The 17050-nt window shown below is 47.8% G+C and overlaps 1 protein-coding gene across 3 annotated transcripts in view; it reads right to left on the bottom strand.

Annotated features, from left to right (window-relative positions):
- The window catches only part of MAP2K3 (mitogen-activated protein kinase kinase 3), a 74943-nt gene that overhangs the window by 20465 nt on the left and 37428 nt on the right, over positions 1–17050 (bottom strand). Inside the window, exon 1 of one of the 3 annotated variants that reach the window (XM_081169694.1) lies at positions 12825–12845. The exons of 1 other annotated variant lie outside the window; for it this stretch is intronic. Coding sequence is in view for 1 of the 2 variants with exons in the window: in XM_081169692.1 (XP_081025818.1) it covers positions 10522–10537 (16 nt within the window). In the remaining variant the exon portion in view is untranslated. Of the gene's footprint in view, positions 1–10521; positions 11309–12824; positions 12846–17050 lie in introns of those variants that run through there. One more of the 3 variants, XM_081169692.1, reaches the window with a different exon arrangement.

Here is a 17050-nt window from a genome sequence, read left to right as displayed (position 1 = left end):
GCTCTATCAGGTAGGAGCCGGTGCAGATGCCACAATAAATCAAGCATGCAAAAAAAAATCACAGTTTCAGAGTAGAGTCTGAACCCTCTCAGTCTCAGCCGAGCACCCTGAGCAAATTTGTGGTTCTCCTGGAGACGTGAAGATGTAGAATGGAGCTTGCAAAACTCAAAGAGATCGTGGGAAGGGTTAACTGGGGAGAGAGAAATTGTCCAACACCATCGCAAAAGAGCGCCAGTGATGTCAGACTGGAACAGCAGGCAGCAGGACAATGGCCATTCATTACGGCCTTCATGAAGGAGGCGGCAGCAATGGAATATCCTCCTATTTTCTGCTAGTGTGAAAGGCCTGAGAGGAGCCATTAACTGCAACGGGCCTCTACAGCTTGGACCAGGTTTACATGGAAAAAATGTTCCAAAACACAAAATGGCCTCCATGCACTTTTCAAGACAGAGCATTTTGGGTAGGGCGGAGGAGTGGACGGCCAATATTCAAGTTCTGCTTCTGGCCTCATCTGCACTAAACATCCTAAGCAGTTTCATGCCACTTTAAACCACCAAGGCTTACCCCAAGAATTATGGGAGCTGTAGTTTCTTAAGGGTACTGAGGGTTCTTAGGAGAACCTCGTTCTCCTCACTGAACAAATTCCCAGAGTTCCCTGGGAAGAGGGATCGACAGTTAAGCCACTCCGGGAACTAGCTCTGGGAGGAGACTAAAGGGGGGGGGGTCCCTCTCCTAACACCTCACTTAACAAATGGGGGAAGCCATGACTGTTTAAAGTGCTTTTACAGTCATACCTCGGAAGTCGAATGGAATCCGTTCCGGAAGTCCGTTCAACTTCCAAAACATTCAGAAACCAAAGCGCAGCTTCCGATAGGCTGCAGGAAGCTTTTGCAGCCCAGCAGAAGCTCCGTCGGACATTTGGGTTCCAAAGAACATTCGCAAACTGGAACAGTCACTGCTGGGTTTGCGGTGTTTGGGAGCCAAAACGTCTGATTACCGAGGCGTTCGGGATCCAAGGAACGACTGTATAGTGCTTTAAATGTTCAGCAAAGATGGGGCCAAAAAGAGTTCGGATACACACACACACACACACACACACACACAGTGGTACCTCGGTTTACAAACTTAATCCGTTCCAGAAGTCCATTCTTAAACTGAAACTGTTCTTAAACCGAGGCGCCCTTTCCCTAATGAGGCCTCCCGCCGCCGGTGCGCTTCCACTGTTTGGATTCCGTTCTTAGACCGAAGTAAAGTTCTCAAACTGTTTCTGGTTTTGCGGAGTTTGTAAACCAAATTGTTCTTAAATAGGACTGTTCTTAAACCGAGGTACCACTGTTTCCCGTTGCAATCGGACAGCCAGAGCATGCATGGGGAGGCCTGTTCTAGCTGTCACCCTTTTCAAAGCTGGGGCTCACTTGCTCCCCAAACCTGGAACCAGCTACTTGGTGTGATGTGTCCGTTTTGACAACCTGAGGCTCCTGACCTTTCTCCAGCCCCAAGTTCAGAGGAAGCCTGGGATCTCTCAACTCGAGAGAAGAGGCAGTTAGCTCACAAGACCTGAAAAGCAGAGCTGAAGCATGCAAAGGCCCCATCTGTCTGTCCCGTTTACCTACCCCATCCCTGAGACCTAGTTGCAAGCTGGCAAGGAGGGGAAGAGGCTCCACATGCCCCTCCCCACGGTCTTGTGCAAATTTCTCCCCAAGAGATGTGGCTTCATGCAAAAAATAATGGAACGCAGAAAATGTTCCTTTGCCCTAAACCGAGTGTGTAACTTGGACCTCGAAAGGCAAACAGAAATGAATTATGATATTTGATGGGTGGTGAGGGAAAACCCTTTAAGCACATTTAATGTTACATTTAAAAAATAAATAAATGCAAAGCTTTACCTGGAAATTAATTTTCTCCGAATACCTGGTAGTATAGTATTTGATGCATAATAGCATTGTGTTCTTAAGACATATGAAAACTCAAGTGAATATTATTTACGAATAAATAAATAAATGGCCTGTAGTTTCCTTACATTGTTTAAGGTAAGAAAACTATATAGGCCATGCCTTGAAATACTTCCGGGTGTTCTTCTGTTTTTATCTCTAACCTTTCTTGAGTTTTCAGATGTTTTAAGGAGGGAACAAAGGCACCGGGGGAAAACATTAGCATTTGTAAATTTTAACACATCCCCAAAGCGGTGCACCCATACACACACACACATTTGAATTAATTGCAACTCTAAAACTGCCTGGTGTTTGACTGGTGTTGCAGCTATTCATGTTTTTTAGAAAATGAAAAGCTTTCCAATACTCTGATTTCTCTTCCTCCCCACCATGAAAAGTTCCCCAGCCATGTTACTACCCACCTCCCAAATTCAGGAAGATTTTAAAATGTAGGTTAGTGAGGGGTTGGCTAAGGTGTGGGGGGGGGGAGAGAAAACTGCCAAGGGCTCGGCCGTAGACTGAATTACTGTGTGAACCGTCCCTTTGTCACCCATAAAATGAGTGGCTGCAACAAGGCTGGTCTGCTTAGTGTCAGGCGCTGTACATCTTTTCATAGCTGAGGGGGTGTTATGTTCCCCGCTGCTGCATTCCAGCGAGCAGGGAAAACCCTTAATCTTGCCCTCCGTTTAGACGCCAATTTATTATTATTTTAAAATGCCCATCTTTTAACAGTTTATTAGTGAACTCTGTTCGTAGGGACTTCTGCAGAATTTAGAATGCTGCAGGAGGCAAAGGGGTAGAAATTTGGGACAGGCAACAAGAAAGGTCCCGAGAGAGAATTGTTCAACATTTACCAAGCGCATTTTGCACCTGGCGATTATCCGCCACTTCCAACCAAGTGAAGATGCCCAGGTGCCATAATGTCACCTGACGTTTGGATCTTGCCTGTTTTCACAAGCAAATCCTGTAGAATTCGACCCATGGTATTTTATCTGCACCATCGGAACGAAATTCAGGAACCAAAGAGTAGTATTATGGGGGAAAATAGAACTTTTGAGCCCTCTGGCCCCCAAACAGCATCTAAGACATTCGGTTTTTGGCGACTGTAATCCGGGCTTAAAGGAGCCATTTGGTGCCTAGTTTATATATCCGAGTTTCTAACACTGAGAGACCCCATGCTAATGAGAGAAGGGGGAAAGCGTATTTCTAGGTCAGGCAATCCAAAACCCTGCATGAAGGAAACCCAAAATTCTACAATCAGCATAAAATTAGGCCAATTGGCTTATTTTCCTCGAGGAACTTCTGCAGCAGTCTGCTATTTTTGCTCCTCTGCTTTCCCAAACTGTTAAACAAGAAGCAGCGCCAGCTTCTGAAGTCCTGCCACCCAGAAGTTCTTACTCAGATGCCTCCCTGGGATTCTGGGATTCCGGCAGCCATCGCCCCCATTCACTTTCAAGAACATCCTCGGATCCTTGAGGCCTAGAGACTTGCTCCCCCCACCCCAAAGTGAAATCTGGGGTGGATCAGGAAGCTGGAACGCCGTGTCCACAAACTGCAGCCCACAACTTCTACGGAGAGAGTGTGACACACAAGGGAGGGAGTTGTGCTCATCGGTAGACGGGCACAGCTATCAGTGGAGAGGTCTCCCATAGGTGGCCAGATTCTTAGGTCCAAACTTTGCCCCCTTTCCTCCACAATCAGGGGTGCTAGTACGATGTCGCTAGCAAATCCTACTTCTTCAAGGATACAGAGTCTAGTTCCAGATTATTATTATTATTATTATTAGTATTCATTTATTTTGTTAGTTGCATCTTATCTAAGGGACCACTGTAAACAGATGAAAACACTAGAAGGATTGCAGTAACACTTGTAATGTAGCAAATATTACGGACAAAATGGGAGACATATAACATGGAATACGCAATAAAAAGGATGACAATAGGACCCCACGGATATGTATTTTGTATTGTACTGTTTTAATTCTATATTTGTAAAACCAAAGAAAAACTATTTTTTTAAAAAAATAAAATTATTAGTTGCATCTTTTGCCACAGCAACTCAAAGCGACTTACAATATTTTAATTTTTAAGCAAAAAACAAGCACATACATACATTAAAACCAGTATTTAAAAAATCTAAAAGACGCATGGGGTTTTTTGGTGGGGTGGGAAGCTATATTTAAATATTATATAAATTTAAATGATAAATAAAATGATAAAAGATGAAACCAGGGCAGTTATACGCAATTCCTCTTTCAATACTGTTTGTGCCTGCAGTGTTTTGGGATTGAACCTACTGCTTTGTTTCCAACTAATTCATTCCCTGTATCTTCCTACCAAAATACGGCATCTTTTTAATACCACTGTTTTTGGAAGGTTGTCCCTCCAAATGGCAATAATGCATTAACACTGGGGAAGCATCACAGAAAAAATAAAGCAGAATGATATTGCATGGACGGTCCAATATATCAGTCCAATATATATCCACCACCAAAGCACTATCATTACATCTCTGAAAAGTTGCAGAAAATGCTTGCAAAAAGACCCCACACATCTGGAGGGGGCCTACATTAGAATAATCACCGTGTAGGGCAGGGGTCAGCAAACTTTTTCAGCAGGGGGCCAGTCCACTGTCCCTCAGACCTTTTGGGGGGCTGGGCTATATTGGGGGGGGGGAGAAAATGAACGAATTCCTATGCCCCACAAGTAACTCAGAGATGCATTTTAAATAAAAGGACACATTCTACTCTTGTAAAAATACGCTGGTTCCTGGACTGTCCATGGGCCCAAATTTTGAAGGCGATTGGGCCGGATCCGGCCCCCGGGCTTTAGTTTGCCTACGCATGCTGTAGGGTGCAGGTTAGACAACAACCCCACCCCTCCACAGATCTTCAGGCTGCAGTTTACAGCAACGAGAAAAGCATCTTCAAACCCACCGTCTCAATGCCTGTGCCCTTGTTAACATTTTTATTTCCTTAGCGACACCATTGCAACACCTCCGAGATTAAAGGATGGGTTGCAACCTCAGGTTGCATTGCAATCTCCACCCTTCTGACACACCAGCTTCCTGGAACACCTCAAGCCAGGAGCATGCATGAAAATATGCACATTTGGTGACCTGTTCCTAACCCAACAAGATCTGCTGGAAATTCCGCCTTTCTGTTTTGGAGGCCTTGTCAACGTTTGCTGCGGCTACAGTTTCAGGGTTGCCTCTTTTGCTAAGGCTGCAGCGCAGTTCCCTCCACCTCTTGTATACCTCTTCATCACCGCACAAACACACACAGGGCAAAGAAAAGCTATAAATAGCACAAGGAGATTTACACTCAGCTGACACTTCTCCGAATACTTGTCTGAGCAAGCAGGAGGATGACAAACCAAAACGGAGAGACAAGGAAAGAGAATTCCAGCTGGTCTAAAAATCCCCCCCAAAACCAGGAATTGCACATTAACTAAATGCCAGTTTGCAGGGAAGGGTTCTGTAAAGTACGAGGATAACAGGACCGCTCACTCATCTAACCAAGGAGAATGCATACAGCTTAGGAGCCATCTTTCTGCCTAATGTGCTTTCAGGTGCTACAGGCAAGAAGCGGCAAGACTCTGTATACCAGCTGCAAGCGAAGAGACGGCTGTTGCACCCAAGAGTCCTGCTTGCGAGCTTCCCAGAAACATCTGCTTAGCCACTGCGAGAGCTGGATTAGGCGAGGCTTCTGCCTGATCTGGCAGCCTCTTCTTATATTCTGATGCTCTTATACGGTATTAGACAAATGGACCAAAGCTAAGGCTATATGCTCTACCTCTACATTTTGTAGGGAGTCTGCCTCCGAACTGCAGCTGCTGGAAATCACCAAGTCCCAGAAGAGCGAAGCTGCAACTCAGATCCCCATTCATGGATTTTTCATTGGGATATCTTTTTGGCCACTGTGAAAACAGGGCACTGGACCAGAGAGAGCTGTCCTTAAATCCTCAAGGCCACTATGTGTTTGGTGCTGCTCCACGCATCTTGCAAAGTTCACTCGCACGGGCTTGCATGTTAGGTTGCAAACAGATTCCTAACTTGCAGGCTGGTTTTAACAATGCAGCAAGGAAACTAGTTTAAGCACTTCATTACTGGCAATGTGCAGCCCAGACAGAGAGATGCACAAATTCTGGTGTAGCTTTGTTTATGGGGGGAGTGAGGGTTCTCTAATATATTTTGGGGCTGGCATGGGTAGCCAAAACACATTCCTCCTAATACACGCAGCTAACAGCCGCTATAGCCAGTAGGAGAACCTGCGCTGTGCTAAAGAATGTGCCGCCACACCAGTTGCGGGGAAAGAGAACAAGCAGTCCTCGCCCGTACTCTTGTCGACCAACTAACCCCGTAAATAAAACCGAAAAGATAAAACTGCTGTTCTGCACAGTGTCATTCTTACCTTTAGGAATTACAGAGAAGCCGATTGTTGACATTTGACCTATTAGTGGACAAGCAAGCAGCACACTCACCTATCCTCAATATCTTGCCAAAACAATCCAGGCAACAATTGTTTTCCAAGGGGCGTGCTTTTAAATTATTTCACTTCCATTGCATTACCTTTTCTTTCACCCTGAGGCCTTCCTCCAATTCCCCTAGTGGAAACCCTTCATAAACACATCCAAAATCACTTGGAGGATTCGGGTTGCTGGGTTTCTTTTAATGGTATGTTTGGGGCATCAACCACCAGCCCTCTCCTAAATCCTTGATTTGTTTGGTACCAAGTGTGGATTTTTGCTAGCCTTCCAGACGATCGCTCCAACAATATCAAAGCTCCAGGAAGGAAACTCTTGTTATATTCTGGGTTAGCAATTCTACAACGGACAACACGTAGCGTTTCACTTGGAATTCTCCCTGCCTTGGAGACCATGCGTCAAGAGAGAATTGCACGTGTGCATTCAGCACATGAGCAGAGTGAAGCACAAAATGATCAACCAAAGTCATGCACATCCAGGAGAGCTGGGTAGAGATCCCTACTCAGGTACCAAGGTTTCACAGAAGATCTTGGCCCGTTCACACTATACCAGTCTAACCACAATCACAGGATGGGTTTAAGGGATAAAAACCCAGAAGGCTATTCTGAGCTCCTGGAAGACAAGAATAAATACTGTAAAAGTAATGCTGCAAACAGAGACCAATGTGCTGCAGTTTGAAGAACTCTTGTTCCTGGTTTAGAGGTCCGTCCCCCCTCCAACAATCAAGAGGTATATACATTTTATGGAATAAATAAATACAAAGCCAGCCTGCGTCTCTTCCAGAACACACATTCTAGCCCCCCCCCTCATCCAAGAGAGCTCAGAATTCTATGGTCACTGAGCATCTTCAAGCTTCACTGGACAATACTGTATTGTGTGTGTGTGTTGTTGGGTTTTTTTTTGGGGGGGGGGGGTTGCAGAAATACTCCAAACTCTTAAACTACTCCACCTCCATCGTTCTACCCGGACACTGAAGTCCAGCGCCGAGGGTCTTCTGGTGGTTCCCTCACTGCGAGAAGCCAAGTTACAGGGAACCAGGCAGAGGGCCTTCTTGGTAGTGGCACTCGCCCTGTGGAACGCCCTCCCACCAGGTGTCAAAGAGAAAAACAACTACCAGACTTTTAGAAGACATCTGAAGGCAGCCCTGTTTAGGGAAGCTTTTAATGTTTGATGTATTACGGTATTTTAATATTTTGTTGGAAGCCGCCCAGAGTGGCTGGGGAAGCCCAGCCAGATGGCCGGGGTATAATTAATTAATTAATTAATTAATTAATTAATATTATTTTTATTATGGGTAACATGTAAGAGTTTGGGGGTACTTCTGCAAAGCTCGAATTTCCTCTGAGCACACAGGTGACCTGTTCCAACTTGGCTACAGTTATGTTGGCACGCACCAGCCGCGTTCACTATTAGATACACCTGGCGTCAAATACCGCGCTAAGTGCCAAGCTGACAAAACTTTTATTTGCCCAGACATTTCGGTGTACAATGTCTTCAGCTGTTTGGATGGCTTTATTCCTCCGAGTCTCCATCTGCACTATACTTTTAAAGCAGTATCATAGCACTTTCAAGTGTCATGGCTTGCCACCCGAAGAATACTGGGAGCTGTCGTTTGCTAAGTTATCTGGGTGTTGTTAGGAGATTCCCAGTGCCCCTTTGCAAAACTACAATTCCTGGAGTTCCCTGGGGGGTAAAGGGCCTCAAAAATGATTGGCAAGTAAGCGCAGGTGGGCCAGGATCAGTGCAATATGCTCAAACCATCCTGTCCTCTGTGTGAGATAACCACTGGCATAGTAAGTACACAAGGGATGACCTGGAAAGCCTTAAATCCCACCCTCTGCACAAACTGAATGGGGTGGTCTTTGGCAAATCAACAAGCCCTTCCCACGTGTTGACAACAGGATATATAAAACCACTGAGGTTGGTGGCTTTGAAAAAAGGAGTGAACCAAGCATGGAGGACAAAGTTAGCAATGGCTACGCAAGCCAGAGGGTTATGCACAGCGGGGAATTTTTTTCAGGGGGTGCTTAAGGGCATGCAATACAGCCACCTCTTTTTTACTGTTGTTAAAAAGTGTGGCACTTACTATAACAACTTCATTGCGAGTACCAGCACCTATTTTTCTGGGGGGGGGGGGGATCACTGGCTCCACCTTGGGTAGGCAAACTAAGGCCCGGGGGCCGGATCTGGCCCAATCGCCTTCTAAATCCGGCCCACAGATGGTCCAGGAATCAGCGTATTATTACAAGAGCAGAATGTGTCCTTTTATTTAAAATGCATCTCTGGCTTATTTGTGGGGCCTGCCTGGTGTTTTTACATGAGTAGAATATGTCCTTTTATTTAAAATGCATCTCTGGGTTATGTGTGGGGCATAGGAATTCGTTCATTTTCCCCCAAAAAATATAGTCTGCCCCCCCCCCAAGGTCTGAGGGACAGTGGACGGCCCCCCTGCTGAAAACGTTTGCTGACCCCTGGGCTACACACTGTCTCTGGAAGCAGCAGTGGGTCTCGGAAGCAGCAATACTTCTGAATATCAGTTGCCGGAAACTCCGCGAGGAAAGAGCGCTCTGGGCTCAAATCCTGCTTGTGGTTTTCTGGCCGGCCACTGTGAGAACAGGATGCTGGACTTAGAGGAGCCACTGAAACTGATCCAAGCAAGCTGGTTGCATATTCTTACGTCTGCTTGCAAGGATTCCTGCCTGGTGCGCACTGCACAGATGTTGCCTCAAGAGGAAGGATAATAGGCTGAGAAGCAGGGTGCCTTTCCGCGTCCAGCCGCCTCTTAAGCCCTGCCCCTCCCCGTGAAAGAGATGCAGCAGAAATTCTGTGCATGTCTGCAAACTTTTCCTTTCTACAGCCAAACTTTTCTTTCAGCCAGCCCCGAGAACTGGAAACTTGCTCAACGCGAAACCACCGCAGACACCAAGAGATGTTCCGAAGGCATGCCTTAATCCGGCAGAGATTGCAAGAAAGTACACGGAGTCCTGAGCGAGCGGGGGCAAAAGTTCGAGTTTCTTTCCCACCCCTCTCCAAAGAGGCCTTTCTGCACCATCAGGTCCCCGGGAACACACAGAGATATATATACATGTTCCGAACGCATGCATGGCAAAGGCAAAAAAAAACAACCTGCTTTTGTGCACGTGCAGAGTGCATCGCCTTATGCCCCAGAATTATAACCCCCCCCCATGGCCCACAAACAAGTGGAGACTGCAGAATAAATAAATGGACCGAGCACATCTTGGTCTAGGAACAGAGAGCTTTTAGGTGCGTGCGCGCGCACGTTCTCTGTCATTCACACACACACACACAAAACAACTATGGACATTGCAAGCTTTGCAAGCGCTTGGGGGGGGGTGAGCCTCTATCTGCCGCCCATCACCCCGTCGCCGACCCCCGGAGAGCTTTCTCCTGCAAGGGGCAAGTGACCTTTTTGTTTGCAGAAGTTGCAACTGGGCGTGGGGGAGGGGAGGCGGACGAGAGAGGAAAAAGCAGCTCACTAAGAAAAGTCCCCTTTCCAAGTCGCAGAGGCCTGTGCAAAGGAAGGGGAAAGGGGGGGGGGGAGAGAGGTAAAAACTCAGCAGCTGCAGAGGCAACCCCAGAGAGTGTTACCTGTCAACTGCCAAAGCTAAAATCAGAACTTGGAAAAGGGAGCGGGGGGGGGAGGAGCTTGCAAGGCAGCATGCAACGTTAAAACACTCTGCAGAACAATAACCCGGCGCTGGGGGGGGGGGTAAAGTTGTGCAACCGGGAAGCATTTCCGCGCAGACCCACACACACACAAAATGCACCACCCAACTCTACCCCCTGCAAAACTTTTTTTTTTTTTTTGCACGCTCATGATTGAACCAGGCTGACATTACAGCCACCCCAGCCCCCACATTGCAAATCCCTTCCTCCGGCTGTTCCCGGCACCTCCCCGCAAAACCATGCAAGTTTCCTGCGACTCTCCGCCGAGCACAGACCCTCCTTTGCAAAATAAAAAAAATTAAAATTAGCAATTGCACGCAGGGCATTTAAAGGAGCCTTGGGAGCAGCACAAGCTGCATTGCAATCGACCTCTCTTAAGCCTTCCGCCACCCTTTTTCCGACAGTTGCAACACATCTACCTTGTTTTCTGTCCATGTTGGTTTCCCAGAAGTGAAAGAACAGCGAGCCTCGGAGGGACGACTTTGCGCCCTGCAGAAAAGCAACCCCGGGTCGGCTGCAAGAAGCGGCGGCTAGTCGGAAAAGCACGGGTGCATGCTCCCAAGTTCTTGCGGACTAGAACTTTATCCGCCAATTGCTTGTTTTCGCCTCCTGCTCCCTTAAAAAAAATAAAACACTCTTCCTTCGTGCAGAAAACCCGCAGCAAGGAGGCGAGTGGAGGGAGGAAAGGTTTGCACAGTCAAAGCAATCCGGATTTTTTATTTTTTATTTTCCTTTTCCTCCCGCAGGCTAAAAAAAGAGACCCCGCAAGAGAGGGAGGAGGGAGAACCAACTCCCGGCGGTAGTAAAGCGCAGCGCGATCTCTCTAGGCGGCAGCTGAGGTTGCCCCGTTCCGGGGGCTTCTCGGATTACAAGCGGAACGCAGCGCAAGTTGCAAAAAAGAGCAGCAGCGGCAGGAGAGAGGAGAGAGGCCCGTGACGTCAAACAGGAAACTGGAAGGCCGCCAACTCGGGGAGGCAGCGGCCAGGCTGCCCGCGGGGGGCGGGCGAGGAAAAGCCCCGGCTCCCGGGAATCGGGGCGGAAGGGAGACGGCAGCTCTGGGACGGGACACGGAGGCTGCTCATTGCAGCCTCCGCCTCCTGCTGCTGCTGCTACTGCCGTTCGCCCAAAAAGGAGATTGATCCAGCAGCCCAAGCGAGACTTTTTGCATTGGAAACGCCGGCTCAGGATTCGAACCGGGGACCCTTCCTCTGCAAGCGCGGAAAGGGGGGCGAGCGGGACCCATGGGCAGCTGCCGCCCCTCCCTCCCTCCCAATCAAGCAAATAAATAAAAATACTTAATCACAAGTACTGTATACACTGTAGCGGTGCTTTTTATTTTTTCCTGAGGGACGCATGCACCTAAACATTTTGCGAATCTAAAGTTTGGCCTCATTGAGGGGCAGTATTTCAATAGGAATAGGAAAATGAGAGTATGCACCCCTAAACATTTTTTTACGGCAGGGGGAAAGCTCTGCACTGCAGAAAGATGGACAGATTTTTCTGAGCACTTGGGGGTCAAAAGAAAAGTGAAAGAACTGTTGTGGAGACATTTCCTTCCGAATCTGCTGAGTATGATGACAGGTGGGTGTCCTGCCCCTCCCACCCCCCAATCCTGGCTACCTGCCCCCCACAAGATAAATCCTGGCTACGCCCATGCCAGCACCCCAATATTTCACTCCCTGTCTGGTGGCTCACGGAAAGGCATGCCCCATTCATGTACAAAATTGTAACTGAATCAAACCAAGTTGCAACCCAAAGTAGGCTTAGGAAATCATAAGATCATAGAGTTGGATGGGACCCCGGCGGTCATCTAGCCCAGTGTTTCCCAACCTTTTTGGGGCAAAGGCACACTTGTTTGATGAAAAAAATATCGAGGCACACCACCATTACAGCCCCGTGACGTCAGCGCGCAGCGTCACACCGGGAGGGACGCACGAAAGTGTAAGTTTCAATTTTTTTCCCTCCCCCTTGCCGGGGAATCTCCAAGCTTTGGGGGTGGGGGGGAGGAGGCAGCAAAGCGAGGCAGGAAGGAGAGCGCGGCTTGGCTGGGTGAGCTTTGGCAGGGGCAGGGAATGAGAGCCGCGAGGCGGGCGCTGCGGACGGAGGCGCTGCCCGCCGAGCTCGCAGGCAGCCAGGCAGGCAGACGGCGAGAGCCCCGCGCTGGGCGGCCTCTCCTCGCCGCCGCCGCCGCCCCGCCTCTCGCCGACCGACTCGCCCGCCTCCCTCCAGGCAACATCTCGCGGCACACCAGGCAACATCTCGCGGCACACTAGTGTGCCGCGGAACAGTGGTTGGGAAACACTGATCTAGCCCAACCCCCTGCAATGCAGGAATCTTTTTGCCCAAAGTGGGGCCCGAACCCACAACCCTAAAATTAAGAGTCTCGTGCTCTACGGACTGAGCTATCCCACTTACTATTTAAAAAAAATTGTTAGTCGCTTTTTCTTGCCCCAAGGCAACTCTGGTTGCACAAAAAGTCCCCAAGCAGTTAATGACATAATAAAAACGCATTGTTGCTAATTATAACATTTTATTATTTAGCTATAATATTGAGTACTGTTTCTCAAAACCTTGCCGTTGTTGAATTCTAGTATTCTAAAAACTGCTTTGAGGCTTCCTTGGTTTTTTTTAACAATCAGGTGGCATATAATTCTTATGAAATAAATGAGTTATGAAACAGCAGAAGCATCTACTAAGAACTGTAGGCAGACAGAAGAGTTACCTGAAAGTCGACTTCAGGGGAGATAGTTACTTCAGAGGAATAATACTTTAGGCAGATCAGGTTCAGGGTGGGGGCGTTTGTGAGTAATGTGCTGTTGTTTATCGGCCGGAAAACTGCCCACTTTCCTAGAAATGTTCCTCTCTGTGCACAAAGGCAGAATCTGATTTTTATTTTTAGATCAGGAGTGACCTCGATGACCCTTGTTTTTAGCTTAAGCCATCAGATAAACGCCAAATTGCTTGTAATATGAATGGAAGGAAAAAAAGTAATAAAAATGTGGATAGCGGATACCTTTATGATAAATAGATTTGAAAGAGTCATTCCTTCCTGGATAAGAGAAAAGGGGATTTCCCCTTCAAAGATGGTGGTCAGCTGCAACACAGGCATACACAAGCCGACAATCACACTTTGTCTCTCTAAAACAGTCCTCCCAAATATTTTGAGTAACAAATATATTTGAGTAAGGTAAAGGGTAAAGGGACCCCTGACCATTAGGTCCAGTCGTGGACGACTCTGGGGTTGCGGTGCTGATCTTGCTTTCCTGGCTGAGGGAGCTTCCAGGTCATGTGGCCAGCATGACTAAGCCGCTTCTGGCGAACCAGAGCAGCACACGGAAACGCCATTTACCCTCCCGCCGGAGCGGTACCTATTTATCTACTTGCACTTTTGACGTGCTTTTGAACTGCTGGATGGGCAGGAGCAGGGACCGAGCAACGGGCGCTCACCCCGTCGCGGGGATTCGAACCACCAACCTTCTGATCGGCAAGTCCTAGGCTCTGTGGTTTAACCCACAGCGCCATCCGCGTCCCCAGTAACAGTAACAGTAGGCGGAGCCTATTGGACATTGGGTGGAGCCAAGAGCGAGAAACTGGTCAACGGAAGGTAGCTAGACACGAATTCTAGCACCTTCCACTCAGATATTCCTTCCTGCCCTGAAACTTCAGATCAAACACAGAGGGTTGCATCTAAGTTTTAGACTGGGCCCACTGAAATCGATAGATCACGTGCATTAATTTCAACGGGTCTTCTTTGGGTAAGACTAACACTGGAGACAACTCCAAGACTTGGCAACCCTTGTGTGATTTCACACATTACATGGACAAACCTGGGTTTCAGATCTCCAGTGGGTACACACCCAAAGCAGGTCTGGCCTATAAGTTTATGTCCATAGGGTGCCATCATCCTTTCAGGGCCTGTGGGTACATTTGCAAACCAGAGGAGTTGCTGCGGGCCAAAACTCCCCTATCTCCCCATCTGTGGCATCACTGAAATTGCCCCTGCACCGTGGTTGGGCTTTTAAAATGAGTCTTTTATTGGCTAAAGGCGGCCTCTTTCAAGCACAATTTCAGCAGGGATTGGGGGGGGGGCGGAGAGAATGGAACCCTGTAGGCACAAAGGCAAACGTTTGTGTGCCCACAAGTGCCACACTGGCAACCCACATTTCAGCCCCTTGCAAGGCTCTGTGTGAACGTCCTTGGCAAACGTAGAATCATGGAATTGCAGAATTGGAGGGCTCCCCAAAGATCATCTAGTTCAACACCGCTGCGATGCAGGAATCTCAACTTACACAGGCCTGCAAACTCCCTGCATTTGGCTGAAGAAGAACCGTGCATCTCTCCAAGATATCGAAGGGGAAGCCGACGACGGAAACAAAGGCTACCTCGTGTGTTTTTTAAAATAAACGAAATAATAACAGTAATATAATAATAGCAGCGGTGAAAAGGTTTTGTTTGTGTTCCACTGTAGCTGGGTAGCTATGGAACTTCTTTGGGAGAGGGTGCCTCCTGGTGACAGCTCTCACCTATCCCGGTTGACGCCAAACTGCCAAGCCCGGCCTCCTTCACAGCAACCTGCGTCAGGAGCGAAACAAGAGATCCTCTTTTGGAACATGAGCAAGCCAGCTGTCAGGAGGAGAGTGGAATCGGTAACCCTATGCCAGTGTGCTTGCGGGGGTTTTGATTTTTTTCCGGGGAGGGGGAAGGAGGGCGGCCGGGAGGGAGGCAGAAAGAGAAGAGATTGGATGGACTTGTTTGAAGTTAGGCAGGCAGGCACGTGTGTGAAACACGACTCAGTGCAGGATCTGTGCTAGGAGGAGAATTTGTGCACTGTTATCAAACTGATGCACCATCCGCCACAAATATACGATTACTTCATCAATGAAATACTGCAAATAAAAAACACTCTGGAGGAGCTCATAATGATTTAATAATGTACCTCTCTGCTCAGTGCGGGGTAGGGTGAGAGAGAGATTTTAAGTAAGCGCTACAGCATGGTTGCAAAAGTTTGATCCTTTCCTCTGCACCAAAGTCCCAATCAAAACTGGGACCTCTCTGCAGCTGAGTTTTAGGAAGGGTGAGAGGAGACGTTGTTTGCTCCCAAGACGGATAATCCTCCCTCTTATGCCGAGCTATTAAAGGTGGCAGAGGTCCAGTCCTGATTATTAACTAAGCTGCTAGACACCATATACTTAGTACGATTCCCAAATGCATCTACTCCTTTAAGGACAGATTCGAACACTCAATCCCTGACATGGTACTAAATAGATTCCCAGCTCGCTTTTGGGGGTAACTAGCCCCTCGTAAAGCAGATTGCAGCATACTTGTAAAAGCAGAATGAATAAACAAACCATAAATAAATAGCGAAGGTGGCGGCAGCAGAGAAAACCTCTGTTGAAAAGCACGGGGCATTGAAACTAACCACATGCAAAAAGGGAGGCCAGACGTTCTTCCAAAGAAAATGTGGAGTCGCCGTAAAAGTGGCTCTGTCCTTGGTACTCACTAATCTCACAGCTTTCACCAGTAGATTACAGAGCCTCAAATGCTGATTATAAAGCTCGAGCAAGCGCATATGAACTGACGCAGATCCTGCAATCATCGCCTGAGGTCCTTCTTCATTTGCCCCATTCATGAGCGGTCCAGATAGCAGCAATACAAGAACAGGGCTCCCCATTTGTGGAATGTTCTCCCCAGGGAGGCTCGCTTGGCCCCTTTCATTACATATCTTTAGGCACCAGGCAAAAACATTCCTCTTTTCCCAGGCCTTTGCTTACTGTATTTTTTGCTCCATAAGACGCACCTAGTTTTTAAGAGGGGGAATGCAAGAAAAAATATATTCTTTAAAGGGAGCGCTGAGCAGAGTCTGTATGCACCCCAGGCTCTGCTCAGCACTCCCTTTCACAAGCCACGTGGAGCATGTGTGCGGCGCTTGCAGGCTTCTCCCCAGGAGGGAGAAGGGCAGCCCCATCACTGACGGGCTGCCCTTCTCCCACCTCGGGGAAAAGCCCCCAAGAGCCACACACGGCTCTTTAAAGGGAGCACGGCTCTTGGGGGCTTTTCCGGGAGGTGGGGGAAGGGACAGAACCACATGCAGTGATCCCTCTTGCTGTTCTGGCTTCTGGGATACCTGCACAGCTTGCATTCGCTCCATAAGACGCACACACATTTCCCCTTATTTTTAAGGAGGGAAAAAGTGTGTCTTATAGAGCGAAAAATGTAGTAATTAAACAATCTATGGCAGGCTTCCTCAACCTCGGCCCTCCAGGTGTTTTTGGCCTACAACTCCCATGATCCCTAGCTAGCAGGAACAGTGGTCAGGGATGCTGGGAATTGTAGCCTCAAAACATCTGGGGGGGGGGCGAGGTTGAAGAAGCCTGATCTATGGCCTTTTAAATTATGGAGGGAGCAGTGTTAGAAACTCAGGTATATAAGCTCATTGCCAAATGGCAGTGAACCCTGCACTCCTTGGAGGAAAAGGTGGGATATAAATACAATAAGCTCTTCTTGTAAGAAAGCTGGAAACAGCCAGCCAGACGGAGATGTCGGTCGCCAACGTGGCATCCCCATGAGATCTCCATGTGCTTACAATTGGACCAGCACCAGTCAAAAAACGCACCTGGCGCCTGGCTAATTTCGAACATCAGGAAGGGGTGTTGTTTTGCTTGTTACTATGTTATGTATTTTTGCATTTTTATATTGTACACCACCCTGTGATGTAGAAATTTAATAAATACATACAGTATATAAATCCTGCTGACCAAGTTGAGCATTTCTGTTAGCCACTGGGAACAGAATGCAGTAAACGCAGAATTATTTTTAATTTTTTAAATTTTTTAATAAATTTTATTGGAAATTTTATTTACAACATAACATAAACCCCCACCCCCCAATACATTTCTGTATTGGGGTGGGGGGTACAGTCAACGCAGAATTAAACCCCGTCCTCCCACC

This window comes from Podarcis bocagei, assembly GCF_964188305.1.
Source record: "Podarcis bocagei genome assembly, chromosome: 14".
Taxonomy (NCBI): domain Eukaryota; kingdom Metazoa; phylum Chordata; class Lepidosauria; order Squamata; family Lacertidae; genus Podarcis; species Podarcis bocagei.
Note: the sequence above shows the minus strand (reverse complement) of the source record. Positions and strands in the feature narration are given on the sequence as shown.